The sequence below is a fragment of the Hyla sarda genome, chromosome 2 (genome assembly GCF_029499605.1).
Source record: "Hyla sarda isolate aHylSar1 chromosome 2, aHylSar1.hap1, whole genome shotgun sequence".
NCBI lineage: Eukaryota > Metazoa > Chordata > Amphibia > Anura > Hylidae > Hyla > Hyla sarda.
Genome location: NC_079190.1, coordinates 39,312,873 through 39,334,781, shown reverse-complemented (window position 1 = coordinate 39,334,781; position 21,909 = coordinate 39,312,873). Strand labels below are relative to the sequence as shown.

Here is a 21,909-nt window from a genome sequence, read left to right as displayed (position 1 = left end):
TAAAAAAATAAAAACCTTGGGAAAAGTTCAAAAAAAAGTTCAAGATGTGGATTTTGATCGGGAATCAAAACTCTCAAAGAAAACTCCACTCTACTCTTAGTAAATAACCCCAATTTCTTTCAACCGGTTACTATTTTTATTCATGTTCATGTCCAAACCTTCTTAATAACATCTTGAAAGTCGGTAGAGTTCAACCTTCCGAGGGGCCGTCCATGAGCGGGTAAGGCCTGTCCAGGGGCAAGTACTGATCCGGCTTCATGTAGCGCTCCCCAGGTTACATAGAAAAAGTCTAAAGAATAGCAAGGAAAAAATCAGAACCTTTCCAGAACATATATATTTCTTACTTCATGAACCAAACCCAAAGGGCATAAGAGGCCCATAAACGCTACTATTCCAAACCCCAGGGCCGTAGCCCGGGGTGTAACACCCCTAATGTTGTGCCCCTAAAATATAACTTTTATTGAAGTCGTTTAAAATAAGCCCAGAAAAAATATTGTTAAAATAAAATTATCAGTGGGATCAGAATTCAGTATGAGTATATAGAGGAGTGATCACTCCAAACTAATAGGGAGGTACTGCAGATACCTAGAGATCCCGCTAGATAATATTAAAACCACAAATTATATTGCCGGCCCCAACATGTTTCGCCGCACCAGCGGCGTTCTCAAGAGGCAAACAGCGGCGTTCTCAAGAGGCAAAACAGTGGTCATTGCCACTGTTTTGCCTCTTGAGAATGCCGCTAGTGTGGCGAAACATGTTGGGGCTGGCAATATAATTTGTGGTTTTAATATTATTTAGCGGGATCTCTAGGTATCTGCAGTACCTCCCTATTAGTTTGGAGTGATCACTCCTCTATATACACATACTGAATACTGATCCCACTCATAATTTTATTTTAACAATATTTTTTCTGGGCTTATTTTAAACGAATTCAATAAAAGTTATATTTTAGGGGCACAACATTAGGGTGTTACACCCCGGGCTATGGCCCTGGGGTTTGGAATAGTAGCGTTTGGAACTTCTGCTCTAAATTATCATAAGATGAATGGGCAGAGCCAGGCACATTTTAAAAGATGGAGCCATATTTGGAAGAAAAAAAAATAGATCCTTTCGGGAACATCAAATTGCTTCTTATATACAATCTACTCAACTAGAACAAGGACTAATCTGCACTAGGAAAGGTTTAAATAAGACACCATGTCAGACTGCAAATCCTGAGTCCGGATCAGTTCCAGGATCATAAGGACTAAAGGGGTAATGCTTCTCCTTGAGAAACCATCCAACGTGGCATGTGGAGTCTTATAGGCCATGCAAATATGCAAATTATATCTCCTCCAGAAGGAAAAGAGCTTGCTCTCTGGTGCCACCTACGTTCTTGTAAATCAGTGCTCAGCCCTGTAAAGAGCCTTGAAACATGACTGAGGATTATTATCCAAGCCAGAATGGTAACTATTCATTCTGGAGGCGATTCTAGCTGGCCTAATAACCCACAGTCATGTGTCTATAAAGGGCTGAGCATTGTCTTGCAGGGATGATACTTCCAATAGGTGGAACCACTAAACTCTCTTCCTTCTGGAGGAAGGCTACTTTCCAAAATCAGAAATAAAGTGTATTTAAATGTACATCACTGTAAATAATAATGATAGCAGGGATAGAGCTGAAAACAAGTAGAAATAAACAATAGTGTAGTTGGAGTTTATATAGTCATAGTCATATAGTTATATATATATATATAGTCATTAGGTTTTCAGCACATAAAGGTTATTGTATGCAAAACGAAAAGTGATACAATTTTCTGCTAAAACAAATGACGAGAAGCTCTCAACATAACATTGTGCCTACTCGTTTCTGCTCTGCACCACTTAGTTATACTCAGAAAGCGACCATAGGCTTTCGATAAGTCTGTACACCACTCATGTACCTCCCCAAGTGATGGAAAACAGAAATGAATCCCGCACGGCTCAGCTGATCAATTCTGCGTGCTTGTTTTAGTAACTGGAGGAGATATCAGCACCCGGAACGATCCAATCCAACCAAAAAGATACCATTTCAAAACAATGTGTGTGGTCATGTGACATCACGTTTTCCTTCCTTCCTCTAACCCAGTCTCTTTTTCATGAAATTTTAATCAATTAATATTCTTATTTGATGACAGCAAGCAAAGATCATGATACAGAATGTATATGTGAAAACTGTATAATAATACAATATGAATAGACTTTCTGAAATCTGAATATCATTAATTCCATCTCGAGATAAATTCCCACCTGCCATGTGGTCCATTACATCAGATCCCCAGTCTCCTTGCAGCACTGATATTAAAATATTATCAAAGACATTGAGCTCCTTAGAGGTCACAATCCTGTCCCGGAACAATCTCCTAGCTTCATACGCCACAATTTCCAGGACATTGTCTTGAGGTTGTTGTGAGGATCCTAAGGAGTAAAAGAAAATTCAATCAGAGCAGGATTATTATGTGAGCTATAGTGATAAATGGATGGCAATGGACTGGGAGAGCAGAGGACTTACCATTAAAGAGAGGCAGGAGGATACAGCAGATATAAAAGAGGAGAAAATTAGAAAACGAGAGAGGAGTGTAAAAGACAAATCAAACAGTCTTTACAGACAAGAACAAATAATAGATGCAAGCTTGTAAATTATGGAATCCAACTACACTACAAATACATTATAGAAGGTCGACTACAAGATACACTTTGTAATTATTAAATATACAGTATTCCTAAAATCTGCAGATATTTTTTCCACAGCATGCAATGAGGATTTTGTAAAACCCCCATGTACATTAGTTATGCTGTACTTTTGTTGTACATTTTCTGTATGCTCCATTACGGAGACTGTAACAAGGCTCAACTATTGTGCAGTGACTACTGCATGAACCATCACTGGATCGCTCGTGAGGCCCTTTGCTTCCTCTGTACGCTGGCCGAACATATCCTATTGCAAAGGAAGATGTACAGACGTCGGCCAATAATTGCTCAGTGTAGTAGACCTTAAAGGGGGTACTCCACCCCTAGACATCTTATGGCTTCAGATAGGGGATAAGATGTCTGATCGCGGAGTCCTGGGAACCCACCGCGATCTCTCTTTCAGCAACCCCCCCCCAGTAATCTGCTGCACGGAGCGAGTCTTAATGCAAGTCTGTGGGAGGGGGCACCACGCCCCCTCCCATAGACTTGCATTGAGGGGGTGGGGTGTGATGTCACAAGGGGGTGAGGCCATGCAGCAGATGACTGGGGGGGGAGGCTGCAGGAGAGATCGCGGAGGTTTCCAGCTGTGGGTCCCCCACGATCAGACATCTTATCCCCTATCCTTTGGATAGGGGATAATATGTCTAGTGGCGTAGTACCCCTTTAACTCTGAACATCAGAAACATGCAGACTACATAAAACCCACCTCCACTTAAGTCGTATCTAAACAGCCCCAGAATCCACTGTGTGAGGATGCATGGAGTGAACAGGTAATGGCTGTGATCATCAACTGAAAACTTCGTCCGAACCTAAAAGAGAAGTTTGTGAATTCAATGAGATGATGTCAATGGGTAAAAACACACAAAGAAAATATTTAAACATTTTTTTTTTTTATCATTTGTCATATACAAATGAGCTGTTGTAGTTTGTCTTCACAGTGTACCACATCACTTCTTTTCCCAGCACTGCCCATCTGCCTATGGGTGACACTAATCCATTCTAGCAGCCTTCTTGTTTTATAGGCGCCTGAGCCTTGTCCTTGAGTATCACATGCCTTTTCTGGTAGGTTTCACTAGCCAGAGATTTATTTCTCCAGCCTGCCTATGTTCGACTTCATTTACATGTTTGGTTTGTTGCCTCTTACCTTGGATTTGTCACATTCTGTGTGTACAGGAGGTTATCACTGTCTGCAGTTATCGGCAGTGACATCCAGTAGAAGTTGTGTAGGTAGAAGTTGTGTAGGTAGAAGTTGTGTAGGTAGAAGTTGTGTAGGTAGAAGTTGTGCAGGGAGAAGTTGTGTAGGTAGAAGTTGTGCAGGGAGAAGTTGTGTAGGTAGAAGTTGTGCAGGGAGAAGTTGTGCAGTGAGAAGTTGTGCAGTGAGAAGTTGTGCAGGGAGAAGTTGTGCAGGGAGAAGTTGTGCAGGGAGAAGTTGTGCAGGGAGAAGTTGTGCAGGGAGAAGTTGTGCAGGGAGAAGTTGTGTAGGGAGAAGTTGTGCAGGGAGAAGTTGTGCAGGGAGAAGTTGTGTAGGGAGAAGTTGTGCAGGGAGAAGTTGTGTAGGGAGAAGTTGTGCAGGGAGAAGTTGTGCAGGGAGAAGTTGTGCAGGGAGAAGTTGTGCAGGGAGAAGTTGTGCAGGGAGAAGTTGTGCAGGGAGAAGTTGTGCAGGGAGAAGTTGTGCAGGGAGAAGTTGTGTAGGGAGAAGTTGTGTAGGGAGAAGTTGTGTAGGGAGAAGTTGTGTAGGGAGAAGTTGTGTAGGGAGAAGTTGTGGCCCTCCACAAAGGAGGACGACAGATATCAGACTGTTTGGGATACTGCTCATTGGTATTTCCTGCAAGTACAGTAATCCCTCAACTTACAATGGCCTCAACATACAATAGTTTCTACATACAATGTTTTTTTCTGGACCATTATAACTTGAAACCAGTCTCAACATACAATGCTACAGACAGTCCAGATCTGTGAAACGTGTCACAACTGGAGGAACTGACCAATCAGAATTGGCATTCACTGGTAAATCACCTCTATTACTGAAGTGCATGCACTGACTGGTGTCTGGTAGCGCCCCCTACGGTACAGGGAGGAACTACATGTTCTGTACTACTCCTTACCTGTGCCAGGGTCAGCTGCTCCTTTTGGACACCAAATAAATGCGGCTCCATTTGCTACACTGTGTGTACTGTATAGGACCCTGAAGAAGCTCCTGTCCTCTACATAAACCATTGTTTCCCAACCAGGGTGCCTCCAGCTGTTGCAAAACTACAACTCCCAGCATGCCCGGACAGCCAACGGCTGTCCGGGCATGCTGGGAGTTGTAGTTTTGAAACAGCTGGAGGCACCCTGGTTGGGAAACACTGACATAGCCAGTGATTACATCTCGCAGCAGATCTTTATTACTTTTATATGTAAGGATTTGCTTTATCTATATTAGTTATCTACTTATTTTTCTTTAATCCTCACTTTTTCCTATTTTTGGATGACATTTTGGTGGCTTGAGAACCAATTACCAGGTTTCCATAGAATTATGGTCTCAACATACAATGGTTTCAACTAGAGATGAGCGAACTTACAGTAAATTCGATTCGTCACGAACTTCTCGGCTCTGCAGTTGACGGCTTTTCCTGCATAAATTAGTTCAGCTTTCAGGTGCTCTGGTGGGCTGGAAAAGGTGGATACAGTCCTAGGAGACTCTTTCCTAGGACTGTATCCACCTTTTCCAGCCCACGGGAGCACCGGAAAGCTGAACTAATTTACGCAGGATAAGTCATCAACTGCCGAGCCGAGAAGTTCGTGACAAATCGAATTTACTGTAAGTTCGCTCATCTCTAGTTTCAACATACAATGGTCGTCCTGGAACCAATTAATATTGTAACTTGAGGGACCACTGTACTGACACAAGCGGATCCTTTGAAGACCCGTTTTTTGCACCATGGAGAAGATATGTTTTATTACCTTTAGAATAACTGGACTTGGGCTTCATAACTCCATATTGAGTGCAGCAGAATTGCGACTCTTTAATGTCTGATTATACGTGTTTTGAGCACATCGGCCTTCATCCTTCTGCCTGCTTTTCTCTAGTTGGGCTTGTTGGAAGATCTTTTGAATTTAAGAAGGTCAAAAAATGTGATTGGTCGAGGTCTTCGTGTTTAGACTCCCAACGATTATTAGTATGCTGTTGCACAATTCGCTCGCTGTGAGTTTAGTCCATATCCAGGGAGCCCGTCTCCTGCACTTGGACAGAAATTGCTGCGGCAAGCCAGCGAGTGAATTGCACAAAAAGCTCACTTCTGATAGCTAGCTCTAATGATCGGTAGGGATCTTAACATACAGACCCCGACCAATCAAAACTTTTGACATCTATTATTGTGCAGATTTGCTATGGATTTAATGCGTAATGAAACAAAGGATGAAACGAATTGGAAATGTGTTACATGCAGATTTTTCTGCAGGTTTAAAGGGGTTATCCAGGAAAAAAACTTTTTTTTATATATCAACTTGCTCCAGAAAGTTAAACAGATTTGTAAATTACTTCTATTAAAAAATCTTAATCCTTTCAATAATTATCAGCTGCTGAAGTTGAGTTGTTGTTTTCTGTCTGGCAACAGTGCTCTCTGCCGACACCTCTGCTTGTCTCGGGAACTGCACAGAGTAGAAGAGGTTTGCTATGCGGATTTGCTTCTAAACTGGGCGGTTCACGAGACACGCCTCAGCAGAGAGCACTTTGACAGAAAAGAACAACTAAACTTCATGAGCTCATAAGTACTGAAAGGATTAAGATTTTTTTGATAGAAGTAATTTACAAATCTGTTTAACTTTCTGGAGCCAGTTGATATATAAAAAAAAAAGTTTTTTCCTGGAATACCCCTTTAAGTCAGATTTCATCCTAGCATTCAGTGCAAAACCTGGTAAGAAGAATGTCAGAATAAGGCATGATTTGCAGACACGGATAGTTACCTGTTCATAAACTTGAACCATTGACCCTGCTAACTGGTGGATTTTAGGGACAGAACCCCATATGGGATGTTTCTTAAGATTCTGGTGAAGAACCGGCTCTAAATAGGAGCTACATATTGTTTGCAGTTGGTCTCGTTCAGGATAGCTGCACAAAGGAATAAAGAACATTTATAAAAACTTAAATGCATAAGTATTACGAACTACAAATGTAGGAAAAAGTGGAGATGAAGTTACAGGGGTTTAATGTCAGAAGCCTACTTCTATATCTGTGTATTAGGATTTGTACCTATGCCATACATACAAAAAAATCACAAATCATTCCTTAGGCAGCTGTAGATTTATATAAGCATCCAGCAAAGTTGTGTGTTACAAGTACATTTTTACTTCCCTCAACAACTGTAAACTCCAGTGGGCTTTATTCGTTTGTATGGGAGCGCGGAGATGTCCAAGTACAGCACAAGCCAACTTTAGGCATACCTTTATAGATAAATCAGGCTGTTGTATACTCACAAAATATTCCTTTCTATTCCTTCTAGAGGCCGGAAGAAGGACGTTCCTTCGTCCGAAACAGCCGGCGTAGACCCTGAGCGCCCCTTACCGTCTCAGTCTATGCCGTGGTGATCCCGGACCTTGGGCCTGCAGCAGTTTACCGGCGGTGAGTGCACACTTTTCTCTTTTGTTGTATATATTGATACTTCATCTAGTGTGTGCACCCCGCAGGTGCTGCCTATTGATTGTATCGGGTCCGGACGCTCCCAGTGACTACCTCGCGGTAATGTATGTTTGCATCTATCTGCTTAGCTACGTGGTGTGCTTTCTCCTCTTAGTATTGCCTATCATTTACAAATCTGTTTTAACTTTCTGGCACCAGTTGACTTAAAAAAAAAAAATTTCCACCGGAGTACCCCTTTAACCCCTTAAGGACGCATGACGTAAATGTACGTCCTGGTGAGGTGGTACTTAACGCACCAGGACGTACATTTACGTCCTAAGCATAACCGCGGGCATCGGAGCGATGCCCGTGTCATGCGCGGCTGATCCCGGCTGCTGATAGCAGCCAGGGACCCGCCGGCAATGGCCGACGCCCGCGATCTCGCGGGCGTCCGCCATTAACCCCTCAGGTGCCGGGATCAATACAGATCCCGGCATCTGCGGCAGTTCGCGATTTAAATGAACGATCGGATCGCCCGCAGCGCTGCTGCGGGGATCCGATCATTCATAACGCCGCACGGAGGTCCCCTCTCCTTCCTCCGTGCGGCTCCCGGCGTCTCCTGCTCTGGTCTGTGATCGAGCAGACCAGAGCAGGAGATGACCGAAAACACTGATCTGTTCTATGTCCTATACATAGAACAGATCAGTATTAGCAATCATGGTATTGCTATGAATAGTCCCCTATGGGGACTATTCAAGTGTAAAAAAAAAATGTAAAAAAATTTAAAAGTAAAAGTAAAAAAAAAGTGAAAAATCCCCTCCCCCTATAAAAAAGTAAAACATCCGTTTTTTCCTATTTTACCCCCAAAAAGCGTAAAAAACATTTTTTATAGACATATTTGGTATCGCCGCGTGCGTAAATGTCCGAACTATTAAAATAAAATGTTAATGATCCCGTACGGTGAACGGCGTGAACGAAAAAAAATAAAAAAAAAGTCCAAAATTCCTACTTTTTTAATACATTTTATTTAAAAAAAAATTATAAAAAATATATTAAAAGTTTTTTATATGCAAATGTGGTATCAAAAAAAAGTACAGATCATGGCGCAAAAAATGAGCCCCCATACCGCCACTTATACGGAAAAATAAAAAAGTTAGAGGTCATCAAAATAAAGGGATTATAAACGCACTAATTTGGTTAAAAAGTTTGTGATTTTTTTTTAAGCGCAACAATAATATAAAAGTATATAATAATGGGTATCATTTTAATCGTATTGACCCTCAGAATAAAGAACACGTCATTTTTACCATAAATTGTACGGCGTGAAAACAAAATCTTCCAAAATTAGCAAAATTGCGTTTTTCGTTTTAATTTCCCCACAAAAATAGTGTTTTTTGGTTGCGCCATACATTTTATGATATAATGAGTGATGTCATTACAAAGGACAACTGGTCGCGCAAAAAACAAGCCCTCATACTAGTCTGTGGATGAAAATATAAAAGAGTTATGATTTTTAGAAGGCGAGGAGGAAAAAATGAAAACGTAAAAATTTAATTGTCAGAGTCCTTAAGGCCAAAATGGGCTGAGTCCTTAAGGGGTTAAGGTGTGTAGCCACCTTTATAGGTATAGTAAGTGTATGTATGTGTATTTACTATATCACTTGACTCACATGGTTTTTCAACATATATATTGAATTAGCAGGCACTTAAAGGGGAACTATAAGATAAGGAAGATGATATCTTCCCATAAAAGATATATATAAGAATACTGACTTATGCTATATAAAAACAAACTATACCTATCATGTAGGATAACACACTATCAAGCGAAACACTTACTCGACTGCACATATCCGAACCACAGAAGTGAATCTGGTTGTCAGTTTATGTCGGCCAATGGTGCCACCCGCAGACATAGATGCCACAATCTGAATGTTTTCCAGGCCGACCCATTCCAAGTTATCATCATAAAAGCCATGATATGTCAGAACCTGGGAAACACCAACAAATACAGTAGTTCTGAGCAGGTGAAGCTTTTAGCCAAAGATGTAACAATTTGGAAAAAACATTTGTGGTAAATGGCAACTATACTATGAAAAATATAACAATAACATAAATAATGGTACATAATAATGCAAATGTAACAATAATCGGTAAACATTTAACATTTTCTTTTGATAATCTTTATATGCACAATTGAAATGATTTTGCATCACTGCACAGCGGCTTTTTCTGAGGCATGGTAACCAGAGATACTGAGATCCCAATTGGTAAAAGGGTACTCCGCCGCTAGACATCTTATCCCCAAAGAATAGGGGATAAGATGTCTGATGGTGGGGGTCCCGCCACTCCCGCCATCTCGTCTGCAGCACCCCGGGGTGTACTGAGCAGGGCGGAGGCTCGTGATGTCATGTTAACTCCCCGCTTGTGACGTCACGCCGCCGTCACGCCCCCTCCCATAGACTTGCATTGAGGGGGCGTGGCCATGATGTCACAAGCCTCCGGCGTTCCGGCGCTGCACCCGACGCTCTAAACGAATGCCGGGTGCAGCAGGGAGATCGCGGGGATAGAGGATAAGATATCTAGGCGCAGAGTACCCCTTTAATTCCTGATGGGCAGGAATCAATATAAAGTCTATGAGGAGGATTCGCTAAGATCAGCATCTCCCTTGCCGATCTTCAGTAATCCCCACCAGCGCACAGCACACTGGACTCAAATGAAGGACCAAAAGGTCTACATAAATACTGGCACATCGGAAGCAGCCTGAAGCGGGCACAGATTTTAGCTAAAACTTACGGTTGTTTGCAGACAGATTTTTTTGGAGCCTAACAGACCCAGAAAGGGTCAGAGCCCAACTGACACTACCAGGTCCCAATGGGACTTGAATGGGGTCTGTTGGGGATCTGGTACAGAATATGTACTTTTATTTTTTTCTCTGGTCAACTCCCATGGTTCTGATGGATTGGCGGACGAAGCACAATGGCAGGATAAACGAGCCCTAAGGCTGGGTTCACACCATGTTTTGTCCATACAGGGACCAGATCCGTCTGGAGGAAGGAAAACCAGGAGCTGCCATACCACAGCCGGACCCGGACGGCATCTCATTCATTTAAATGAGCCGAGCGGAGTCAGATAGTGACCCCGGTCGGCTCATTTTTGCCCCGTATCTGGTTTTGTGACCAGACCTAAAACCGTAGTATACCACGGTTTTAGGTCCAGTGATATCTGACTCTGGTCAGCTCATTCAAATGAATGGATGCGGGCCGGGTCCGGCTAGAGTACGGGAGTGCCCAGTTTTCCCATCCCCCAGCCGGATCTGGTCCCCGTATAGACAAAACGCGGTGTGAACCCAGCCTTAGTCTGTACAACAAACTCTCTGAGGGGACCTGATCAAAAAATTAAGGGGAATACCACTCATGTGACCACTCCTACCCCTGCACTGTAGGGATCAGTAGGAGTGAGTCTTCAGCACCTGGACCACCAACAATAAAAAAAAAAAAAATCTTAAAAAATTAAAACTTCTGATACAACACCATGAAATGTCTGAGATCATGAAACTTGGATTATCAGTAAAAGATCTTCGGTATATAGCTAGAATAATGGAAAACAAACATTCCATGCTTTTACCTGCTGTAGAAATGCTACCAGTGTGTTGGTGCCCCATTTGTCTGGCTTGGGGAGGTTGATATCTTTCAAGTATAGAACCAATCTCTCACAATCTTTTGGTCTGTACACTCGGCCTGTGTTAGTGCTGATCACCAGGCAGGTCTGTGTTAGCTTCTGCAGTACATGGCGGGATGTAGTCTGTGCACTGCAGTGGACCGTGGCGATGTGAGTAGATCGGAGCTGAGAAAATGCATAGCGAAGCAACATCCTGAAAACATAATTATAGTCAAGAGTTAAAAGAAGGTGCGCAGCACTGTACAAGCATCCTGAGAATTACACTGCAGAGAGCCTTACCCCTTTCCACACCCCTCTGGTCCCACCAGTATGAAGGGCTGTTTGGTGTCTGAGCCCAGCCATGGCCTGAAGTAGTCCAACCCTCTCTGAATGTCAGGAGTTCTGATGACTGGAAGAGCTTGAGGATTACTGAAGTCATCGATTGTTAAGTTTTCAGGTTTCTCAAAGCTGTAGGACATTAGGCGGCTGGTTTTCTCATCGTAATAAGTGTCCAATGGTTTGCGGGGATCAGGGGGAGATTCCCGGGCCCAACTGAAAACCTAGGGAAAATTTTGACACACAGGTGCTGTCTTAATTCTGTAATTCCTGGTTGAGCAGTTGCTCAGTACTACAATTCCCAGAAAGCATTGCACCTCAGCTCTTCCTCAGTTTTCACACCCTGCCTATACTGATCCAACAGAACTCCTGCCAGTTCCCCTTCCTCCCAGAGCTGCTGCAGACATCTCATTTCACAGCAAGCTATCAAATAATTGGGGGGGCAAACAAGGTGAAAGCCAGCTCACCCCGCCCCAGACAGTAGAGCACGGATCCAGGCGCTAGACGGCACCAGCCAATGAGAAAATGAAAGAGATCGGATCCAGCTCAATGCAGGTAAAATCGGGTTTAATCCATAGGACAAGGAAGGAACCTGTTCCTTCCTTGTCCTATGGATTAAACCCGATTTTACCTGCATTGAGCTGGATCCGATCTCTTTCATTTTATCAAATAATTGGTATGGTTGCAGCATCTGCTTTCATTCCCTGTCTGCTCCTCTGTCTGTGGCCTTTTTTTCAGCACATGCTGTAACCACACCTCATTCTCCCTAAATGTTCCAATAAAGATGTATATGTGTATATGACAGGATGATGGTAAAGTAAGCTGGAAGGGCTTTTCAGAGGTGATGACATCACTAACTGAGCAAGGCTAGAGGTCTTGGACAAGATCCAGTCACACCTCCTGAGGCAACAGAGGATGATGCATTGTCTGGACAGTGAGGGAGGAGCCGGGGACAACACCACACTGACAATATGAGGACAACACAACTTCCTATAAGGGGTGAATCAAACTTTTCCCTAACTCGTATCTCCCACTCCCCCTCCCCATGTGGTCACTCCTTTCCTCTGTGCTGCTGCAGCATCTATATTCTCCAGTGGTGTATTTTGTCATCTACTCCCAATATATTTATCTGGTTATTACCTCTTTGGCAAAGTCATTTCTGGACTTCATGTTGAGGTTTCCTCCAAGACCTCGGATCAGACTGATAATGAATTGGCTCCGATCAGTGCAACCATAAAGGTGCGAGAGGCCGTTCATCACTGTTCCAACGAGACTGGTCTCCACCACAAAGTCATTCTACATAGATAGGACATGGAGAGGTATTAAACTATTACCTTAGTGTTACTATATTTGTGACAAAACCACAATATTATTATACAACAACGACGCAATGTTACTAACATTTATGTTATTCATAAAAAAATATATATAGTAAATTTGAGTAGCCGTATTAGTCCAGTGATGCAGATGCAAATCAAAAAATGTTCAGTATCTTGTAATACCTTTTTTATTGGACTAACAGCATTTTGTAGAGAAGCTTCCGGGATTCCTCCCTTTATCAAGTCCAAAGCAAATCTAAGCTCACAAGCAGAAGACACAGGTTACATCTCACAAATATGAAGGGGTTAAGACAATACATGTGGAGAATTCACACTAAGATGGGCCATAAATTCTCCACATCTCTCCAATTTATGGCCTATCTTAGTGTGAATTCTCCACATCTATTGTCTTAACCCCTTCATATTATAGCATAAAAAACATAGGTATTCTATGCCTGTATGTGCATCTAAAATCCCCCTAAATTTCTTTAGGAATATGTGCCGTAATAGAAATTTTCAAGCGCAACATGCTTTATTTTTTCCTCACTGAATTGAAATATTTGGGGACTATTCATGCATATTCCGTGTTTAATATATGCTGGAAGCCTCATTGAATAGAGCTAATTTGTGTTTGAAACGGTGGCAAAAACGTCTTGACTTGGTATGTATTTTGTGCCCTATGTTTTCAATGGAAAATGTGAAACTTACTGTAGAGACAGCCTGACATGGAGAAGTGATCAGAGATAAGCGGCATTAGATTTGGCTGACAGCCATTTACGGTATCTTGAAATGACATTTAAAAAAATAATGTATATACAGATGCAAATCAAAAAATATTGCAGTATCATGTAACACATTTTTTATTGGACTAACAGAATTTTGTAGAGAAGCTTTCGGGATTCCTCCCTTTATCAAGTCCAAAGCAAATCTAAGCTCCCAAGCAGAAGACACAGGTTACATCTCACAAATATGAAGGGGTTAAGACGATCGATGTGGAGAATTCACACTAACATGGGCCATAAATTGGAGAGATGTGGAGAATTTATGGCCCATCTTAGTGTGAATTCTCCACATGTATTGTCTTAACCCCTGCATATTTGTGAGATGTAACCTGTGTCTTCTGCTTGGGAGATTAGATTTGCTTTGGACTTGATAAAGGGAGGAATCCCGAAAGCTTCTCTACAAAATTCTGTTAGTCCAATGAAAAAGTTATTACAAGATACTGCAACATTTTTTGATTTGCATCTATATATAATTTTTTTTTTTTTATTAATGTTATTTCAAGATAAATGGCTGTCAGCCAAATCTAATGCCGCTTATCTCTGATCACTTCTCCATGTCAGGCTGCCTCTACAGTAAGTTTCATATTTTCCATTGAAAACATAGGGAACAAAATACATACCAAGTCGAGACATTTTTGCCACCGTTTCAAACACAAATTAGCTCTATTCAATGAGGCTTCCAGCATATATTAAACACGGAATATGCATGAATAGTCCCCAAAAATTTCAATTCAGCGAGGAAAAAATAAAGCATGTTGTGCTTCAAAATTTGTACTACGGCACATATTCCTAAAGAAATTTAGGGTGATTTTAGATTTACATTCAGGCATAGAATACCTATGTATTTTATGCTATAATATGCAGTGGGGGGGGGACAAATACAAGAATCAATTGATTGCATTGGTGACCATATTAGCCACAATTTTACTATATGCCAATATAGCGTGGAACAGAAGCCTCAATTTATTAAAATCAGACAGGTCCCCAGGCACCGATTGATAATAAAATACATAAAAACAGCAACTCAGGGTATATATGGGGCATGGCAGCTAGACAGATGGCTAACCTTATCCTTTACTTACTTTGAACAGCACAATTCAGTGTTTACTAACGAGGGTGTCTCCAGCTGTTGCAAAACTACAACTCCCAGCATGCCCGGACAGCCATCGGCTGTCCGGGCATGCTGGGACTTGAAGTTTTGCAACAGCTGGAGGCACCCTGGCTTGGAAACCGCTGGCATAATTGGTTTAAGATATATTCTTTAACACTATGGACACCACAGCCTTCGACCTCAACACTCTCTATATGAAATACAATCCTCAAGATCTATAGATAAATTCAGAATGTACATTTTATGCTAAATGCTAACAGATAGCCCTATGCTATTTTATTACAGTCTGCCATGCAAGTATTTAACCCCTTAAGGACCCAGCCACTTTTCACTGTAGGACACGGCCATTTTTTATACATCTGACCACTGTCACTTTAAGCATTAATAACTCTGGGATGTTTTTACCTTTCAATCTGATTCCAAGATTGTTTTTTCGTGACATATTCTACTTTATGTTAGTGGTAAAATTTTGTCGATACTTGCATCATTTCTTTGTGAAAAATTCCAAAATTTGATGAAAAAATTTAAAATGTAACTTTTTTTTTACTTTGAAGCTCTCTGCTTGTAAGGAAAAGGAATTATCCAAATAAATTATATATTGATTCACATACACAATGGGGGAGATTTATCAAAACCTGTGCAGAGGAAAACTTGCCCAGTTGCCCATAGCAACCAATCAGCCCGCTTCTTTCATTTTCATGAAGGCCTGTGAAAAATGAAAGAAGCAATCTGATTGGTTGCTATGGGCAACTGGACAACTTTTCCTCTGCACAGGTTTTGATAAATCTCCCCTAATATGTCTACTTTATATTTGCATCATAAAGTTGACATGTTTTTACTTTTGGAAGACACCAGAGGGCTTCAAAGTTCAGCAGCAATTTTCCAATTTTTCACAAAATTTTCAAAATCGAAATTTTTCAGGGACCAGTTCTGTTTTGAAGTGGATTTGAAGGGTCTTCATATTAGAAATACCCCATAAATTACCCCATTATAAAAACTGCACCCCTCAAAAGTATTCAAAATGACATTCAAAAGGTTTGTTAAACCTTTAGGTGTTTCACAGTAATAGCAGCAAATTGAAGGAGAAAATTCAAAATCTTGTAGACCCAGTTATTGAATTTTTACAAGGGGTAAAAGAAGAGAAATCTTCCGAAAATGTGTAACCCAATTTCTCTCGAGTAAGGAAATACCTCATATGTGTATGTCAAGTGTTCGGCGGGCGCAGTAGAGGGCTCAGAAGGGAATGAGAAACAGTGGGATTTTGGAGGGTGAGTTTTTCTGAAATGGTTTTTGGGGGGCATGTCACATTTAGGAAGCCCCTATAGTGCCAGAACAGCAAAAAAAAAAAAAAAACACATGGCATACTATTTTGGAAACTACACCCCCAAGGCACGTAACAAGGGGTTGAGTGAGCCTTAACACCCCACAGGTGTTTGACGACTTTTCGTTAAAATTGAATGTGTAAATGATTTTTTTTTTTCACTAAAATGCTAGTTTTCCCTCAAATTAAAAATTTTTACAAGGGATAATAGGACACAAAATGCCCCCCAAAATTTGTAACCTCATCTCTTCTGAGTTTGGAAAATACCCAATGTTAGGGCGTAAAATGCTTTGCGGGCGAACTACAATGCTCAGAAGAGAAGGAGTCACATTTGGCTTTTGAAAAGCAAATTTTGCTGAAATGGTTTTTGGGGGGCATGTCCCATTTAGGAAGCTACTATGGTGCCAGGAAAGCATAAAAAAAAAACACATGGCATACTATTTTGGAAACTACACCCCTCAAGGCACGTAACAAGGGGTCCAGTGAGCCTTAACACCCCACAGGTATTTGGCGACTTTTCGTTAAAGTTGGATGTGTAAATGATTTATTATTTTTTTTCACTAAAATACTAGTTTTCCCTCAAATTTAATTTTTTACAAGGGATAATAGGACTAAATGCCCCCCCAAAATTTGTAACCCCATCTCTTCTGAGTATGGAAATACCCCATGTGTGGACGTCAAGTGCTCTGTTGGTGGACTACAATGCTCAGAAGGGGAGGGCCATTGAGCTTTTGGGAATAAAAAAATGTTTGGAATGGAAGTCAGGGGCCAGGTGCATTTACAAAGTCCCCCGTAGTGCCAGAACAGTGGACTCCCCCACATGTGACCCTATTTTGTAAACTACACCCCTCAAAGAATGGGTGCAGTGAATATTTACACCCCACTGGCGTTTGACAGATAGTTTCCAAAATGGGGTCACATGTGGGGGGGGGGGTCCATTGTTCTGGCACTATGGGGGCTTTGTAGACACACATGGCCTTCAATTCCGGACACATTTTCTCTTCAAAAGCCCAATGGTGCTCCTTCTCTTCTGAGCATTGTAGTTCGCCCGCAGAGCACTTTACATCCACATATGGGGTATGTTCTTACTCAGAAGAAATGGGGTTACAAATTTTGGGGGGGCTTTTTTCCTATTTTCCCTTGTGAAAATGAAAAAATTAGGGTAACGACAGCATTTTAGTGAAATATTTTATTTTATTTTTTTCATTTTTCCATCCAACTTTGAAGAATTTCCATTAAACATCTGTGGGGTGTTAAGGCTCACTATACCCCTTGTTACAATCCGTGATGGGTGTAGTTGCCAAAATGGGGTCACATGTGGGTATTTCTTTTTTTGCTTTTATGTCAGAACTTCTGTAAAATCAGCCACCCCTGTGCAAATCACCATTTTGGGCCTCAAATGTACATAGTGCACTCTCACTCCTGAGCCTTGTTGTGCGCCCGCAGAACATTTTACGCCCACATATGGGGTATTTCCGTACTCAGGAGAAATTGCGTTACAAATTTTGGGGGTCTTTTTTTCCTTTTAACGCTTGTGAAAATAAAAAGTATGGGGCAACACCAGCATGTTAGTGTAAACATTTTTATTTTTTTTACACTAACAAGCTGGTGTAGCCCGCAACTTTTCCTTTTCATAGGGGTAAAAGGAGAAAAAGCCCCCCAAATTTTGTAGTGCAATTTTTCCCAAGTACGGAAATACCCCATATGTGGCACTAAACTGTTTCCTTGAAATACGACAGGGCTCCGAAGTGAGAGAGCGCTATGCGCATTTGAGGACTGAATTAGGGATTGCATGGGGTGGACATAGGGGTATTTTACGCCAGTGATTCCCAAACAGGGTGCCTCCAGCTGTTGCTAAACTCCCAGCATGCCTGGACAGTCAGTGGCTGTCCGAAAATGCTGGGAGTTGTTGTTTTGCAACAGCTGGAGGCTCCGTTTTGGAAACACTGCCATACAATACGTTTTTCTTTTTTATTTGGGGGGGGGGGGGGATTAAGGGGGTGTATATGTAGTGTTTTACCCTTTATTTTGCGTTCGTGTAGTGTAGTGTTTTTAGGGTACATTCGCACTGGCGTTTACGGCGAGTTTCCCGCTAGGAGTTTGCACTGCGGGGAAAAATTTGCCGCAGCCCAAACTTGAAGCAGGAACTTACTGTAAACCTGCCTGTGTGAATGTACCCTGTACGTTCACATGGGTGGGGGCAAACCTCCAGCTGTTTCAAAACTACAACTCCCAGCATGTACTGACAGACCGTGCATGCTGGGAGTTGTACTTTTGCAACAGCTGGAGGCACACTGGGTGGAAAACCTTCAGTTAGGACGGCTCTGTTACCTAACTCAGTATTTTACAACCAGTGTGCCTCCAGCTGTTGCAAAACTATAACTCCCAGCATGTACTGATCACCGAAGGGCATGCTGGGAGATGTAGTTATGCTACAGCTGGAGGTATGCAACTACAACTCCCAGCATGCCGAGACAGCTGTTTGGACATGCTGGGATTTGCAGTTTTGCAACATCTGGAGGGCTACAGTTTTAGAGAACACTGCAAAGTGATCTCCAAACTGTGGCCCTCCAGATGTTGCAAAACTACAAATCCCAGCATGCACAAACAGCAAACAGCTGTTTGGGCATGCTAAGAGTTGTAGTTTTGCAAGATCTGGAGGGATACAGTTTAGAGACCACTGTATAGTGGTCTCAAACTGTAGCACTCCAGCTGTTGCAAAACTACATATTTCAGCATGCCCAAACAGCTGTGTGGGCATGCTGGGAGTTGTAGTTTTGCAACATCTGGAGGGCTACAGTTAGAGACCACTGTATAGTGGTCTCAAACTGTACCCTCCAGATGTTGCTAGGCAACTTACCGGCTTCCGTAGGATCCAGCCGCACGACATTGTCGCCCGCCGATATCCATCGCCGGCTGCCTCCGGATCGGTAAGTGGATCTTCGGCGCCCGGTCCCTGTCGGTTTCCCCGCCTTGCCCCGCCTATTGTGGGTGGGCAGTACAGGGAAAATGAAAGTCAACCCCTGCTGCCCCCGATCTGCTATTGGTCGTCGCTTCTTACGACCAATAGCCGGGATAGGAGGGGTGGCATCCCTGCCACCTTGCTCCTATCCCTTCAGGGGGATCGTACGTGTCTTAGACAACCGCGATCCCCCTTATATTCCGGGTCACCAGGTCACCATAGACCCGTAATGACCCGGAATCGTGCAAATCGCAAGTGTGAATTCACTTGCAATTTGTAACGATCGCCGACATGGGGGGGGTCTGATGACCCCCCCCCCTGGGCGTTTGCACGGGATGCCTGCTAAATCAACTGGTGCCAGAAAGTTGAACAGATTTGTAAATTACTTCTATTAAAAAATCTCAATCCTTCCTGTACTTATTAGCCGCTGAATACTACAGAGGAAATTTTTTTTTTTTTTGGGAACACAGTGCTCTCTGCTGACATCATGAGCACAGTGCTCTCTGCTGACATCTCTGTCCATATTAAGAACTGTCCAGAGTAGGAGAAAATCCCCAAAGAAAACATTTGCTGCTCTGGACAGTTCCTAAAATGGACAGAGATGTCAGCAGAGAGCACTGTGTTCCAAAAAGAAAAGAATTTCCTCTGTACTATTCAGCAGCTAATAAGTACTGGAAGGATAAAGATTTTTTAATAGAAGTAATTTACAAATCTGTTTAACTTTCTGGCACCAGTTGATTTAAAAAAAAAAAAAAAAAAAAAAGGTTTTCCGCCGGAGTACCCCTTTCACATACTAGCACTTAGCGCAGGCGGCGGTGGCTTCAGGTAAGAAGTCTCATTACGAACTCTGAAGAGTTTCACCCACGGCCAATTTAATTTTAAACGGTACTTTAAAATATTCAGCTATCGCCTCTCTTTCCTGTAAGGTTTATGAAAGGGGAACTGACTTCTAATTTTGCAGGCAGCTCGTGATTCCACCGACAGAGTCGAATTAGCCTCAGCAGGCAAGCATCGCTCATTTCATTACATTATTATGACTTTAACACCTGAAGTTATACTTATTCCTGCCACTTGCATACTCGCCAAGAAGACATCAAACTATTTAATTCTGTCACAGCCGGCAGCATGGAAAACGACAGTATTTCATACCTCCAATGCCGGCGGGGAGTCTTATACACTGTCAATGACCCAGAAAAGACATAAAATGAATAAGCACACATATTTCTTGGAAATGTACCTGTTTAAGAACCCAATTTAAAGCCTTTTCAAAATAGTCTCCGATCCAGTTCTCCAAATTATGCCTGTGTGTTTCGGGCTGTCCCTGGAGCCATGAATGGATGAGAGAATTCAGATCGGTGTTTTCATCACTTTTTGGGAGATTTAAAAAAAAAAAAAAAAGTCAGTGTTAAAGGGGTATTCCAGGACATATCTTTTTTTTTTTCTTTCTTTTTTTTTTTTTTTTCATATCAACTGGCTCCAGAAATTTAAACAGATTTGTAAATTACTTCTGTTAAAAAATCTGAATCCTTCCAATAATTATCAGCTGCTGAAGTTGAGTTGTTCTTTTCTGTCTGGCAAGTGTTCTCTGCTGACATCTCTGTTTGTCTCAGGAACCCACAGAGTAGAAGAGGTGGACAGTTCCCGAGACAGGTGTAATCAGAGAGCACTTAGATAGAAAAGAACAACTCAACTTCAGCAGCTCATAAGTACTGAAAGGATTAAGATTTTTTAATAGAAGTAATTTACAAATCAGTTTTTTCTGGAGCCAGTTAACATATAAAAAAAAGTTTTTTTCCTGGATCACCCCTTTCATTCAGTAAGGATAGCTTTGCATGAAAGGGCAAATGAACGCCAATACCTTAGGAATATCATTCCCATCCTGGATATGGTGGCCGGAGAAGCGCTGCTCAAGTCGTGAGTTTCAAAGACAAAATTTATATTCGGGCCAAACTGAATCCTCTCGCCGCTGGGCATGGTGAGCAGGCGGTTGTCATCCAGAACTGAGTTTAAAGATTCAATCCACTCAGGGTCAATGTCACCGTCACAGATGATCCAGGAGCTGATCTCTTTTTACACAGAAATAAAAAAACAGAAAATATATACGGTACATGCATTATATACACACAATATAGATGATAAGTGTCTGATCGCATGGAGCAGTAGATAGCATGCACACAATGCACTGGCTATGGGAGCACCCAAATGCTGCACAGTAAGGGTAGGGACCCACATAGTGAAAATGCTGCAGATTTTCCCCATAATTTCCGAACAGAAAATCTACAATCTACAACAAAGTGGATAAAATCCACAACCCTTCATCCCATACATATCAAAATCTATGCGTAAATTGACCCATGGTGCATATTTGATATACATAAATAGTATAGGAAAAGCCAAGGATGTATTGCAGCAAGATATATTTTCTTCATAGGTCTTCATTAGAAATCTTTTAGTTTTTCTTTTAGAGCCTTTACAGTTCGATGTGTGAGCTTTCTCTTACACATGTAGACAGTCCAAGTGATTCATCACTGCAGACTGCCTTATAAAGTGATCCCTCAACTTACAATGGCCTAAACATACAATAGTTTCAACATACAATAGTCTTTTCTGGACCACTGTAACTTGAAACCAGACTCAACATACAATGCTACAGACAGTCCAGATCTGCGAAACGTATCAATGGCCGGAAGAACTGACCAATTAGAATGGGCATTCACTGGTAAAACCCCTGTATTACTGAAGTGCATGCACTGACTGGTGTCTGGTAGCGCCCCCTACAGTACAGGTATTACATATTACATGTTCTGTACTCTTTACCTGTACCAGGTTTAGCTGCTCCTTTGGACACCAGGTGAGGGCGGCTCTGTATAGGACCCTGAAGAAGCTCCTGTCCTCTACATAGACAGTGATTACAGCTCCCAGCAGATCCTTATTACTTTTATATGTAAGGATTTGCTTTATCTATATTAGTTATCTACTTATTTTTCATTAATCCTCACTTTTTCCTATTTCTGGATGACATTTTGGTGGCTTCAGAAGCAATTACCAGGTTTCCATAGAGTTATGGTCTCAACATACAATGGTCTCAACATACAATGGTTGTCCTGGAAC

At 41.9% G+C, this 21,909-nt stretch overlaps 1 protein-coding gene across 1 annotated transcript in view; it reads right to left on the bottom strand.

Annotated features, from left to right (window-relative positions):
* DYNC2H1 (dynein cytoplasmic 2 heavy chain 1) overlaps positions 1-21,909 on the bottom strand; it is a gene marked incomplete in the record, with an annotated part of 465,550 nt that overhangs the window by 332,965 nt on the left and 110,676 nt on the right. The window contains 10 exon segments of the mRNA XM_056561585.1: positions 159-289; positions 2,268-2,435; positions 3,415-3,517; positions 6,657-6,801; positions 9,147-9,298; positions 10,935-11,181; positions 11,268-11,527; positions 12,444-12,599; positions 20,036-20,165; positions 20,657-20,864. Coding sequence (XP_056417560.1) covers positions 159-289; positions 2,268-2,435; positions 3,415-3,517; positions 6,657-6,801; positions 9,147-9,298; positions 10,935-11,181; positions 11,268-11,527; positions 12,444-12,599; positions 20,036-20,165; positions 20,657-20,864 — 1,700 coding nt within the window.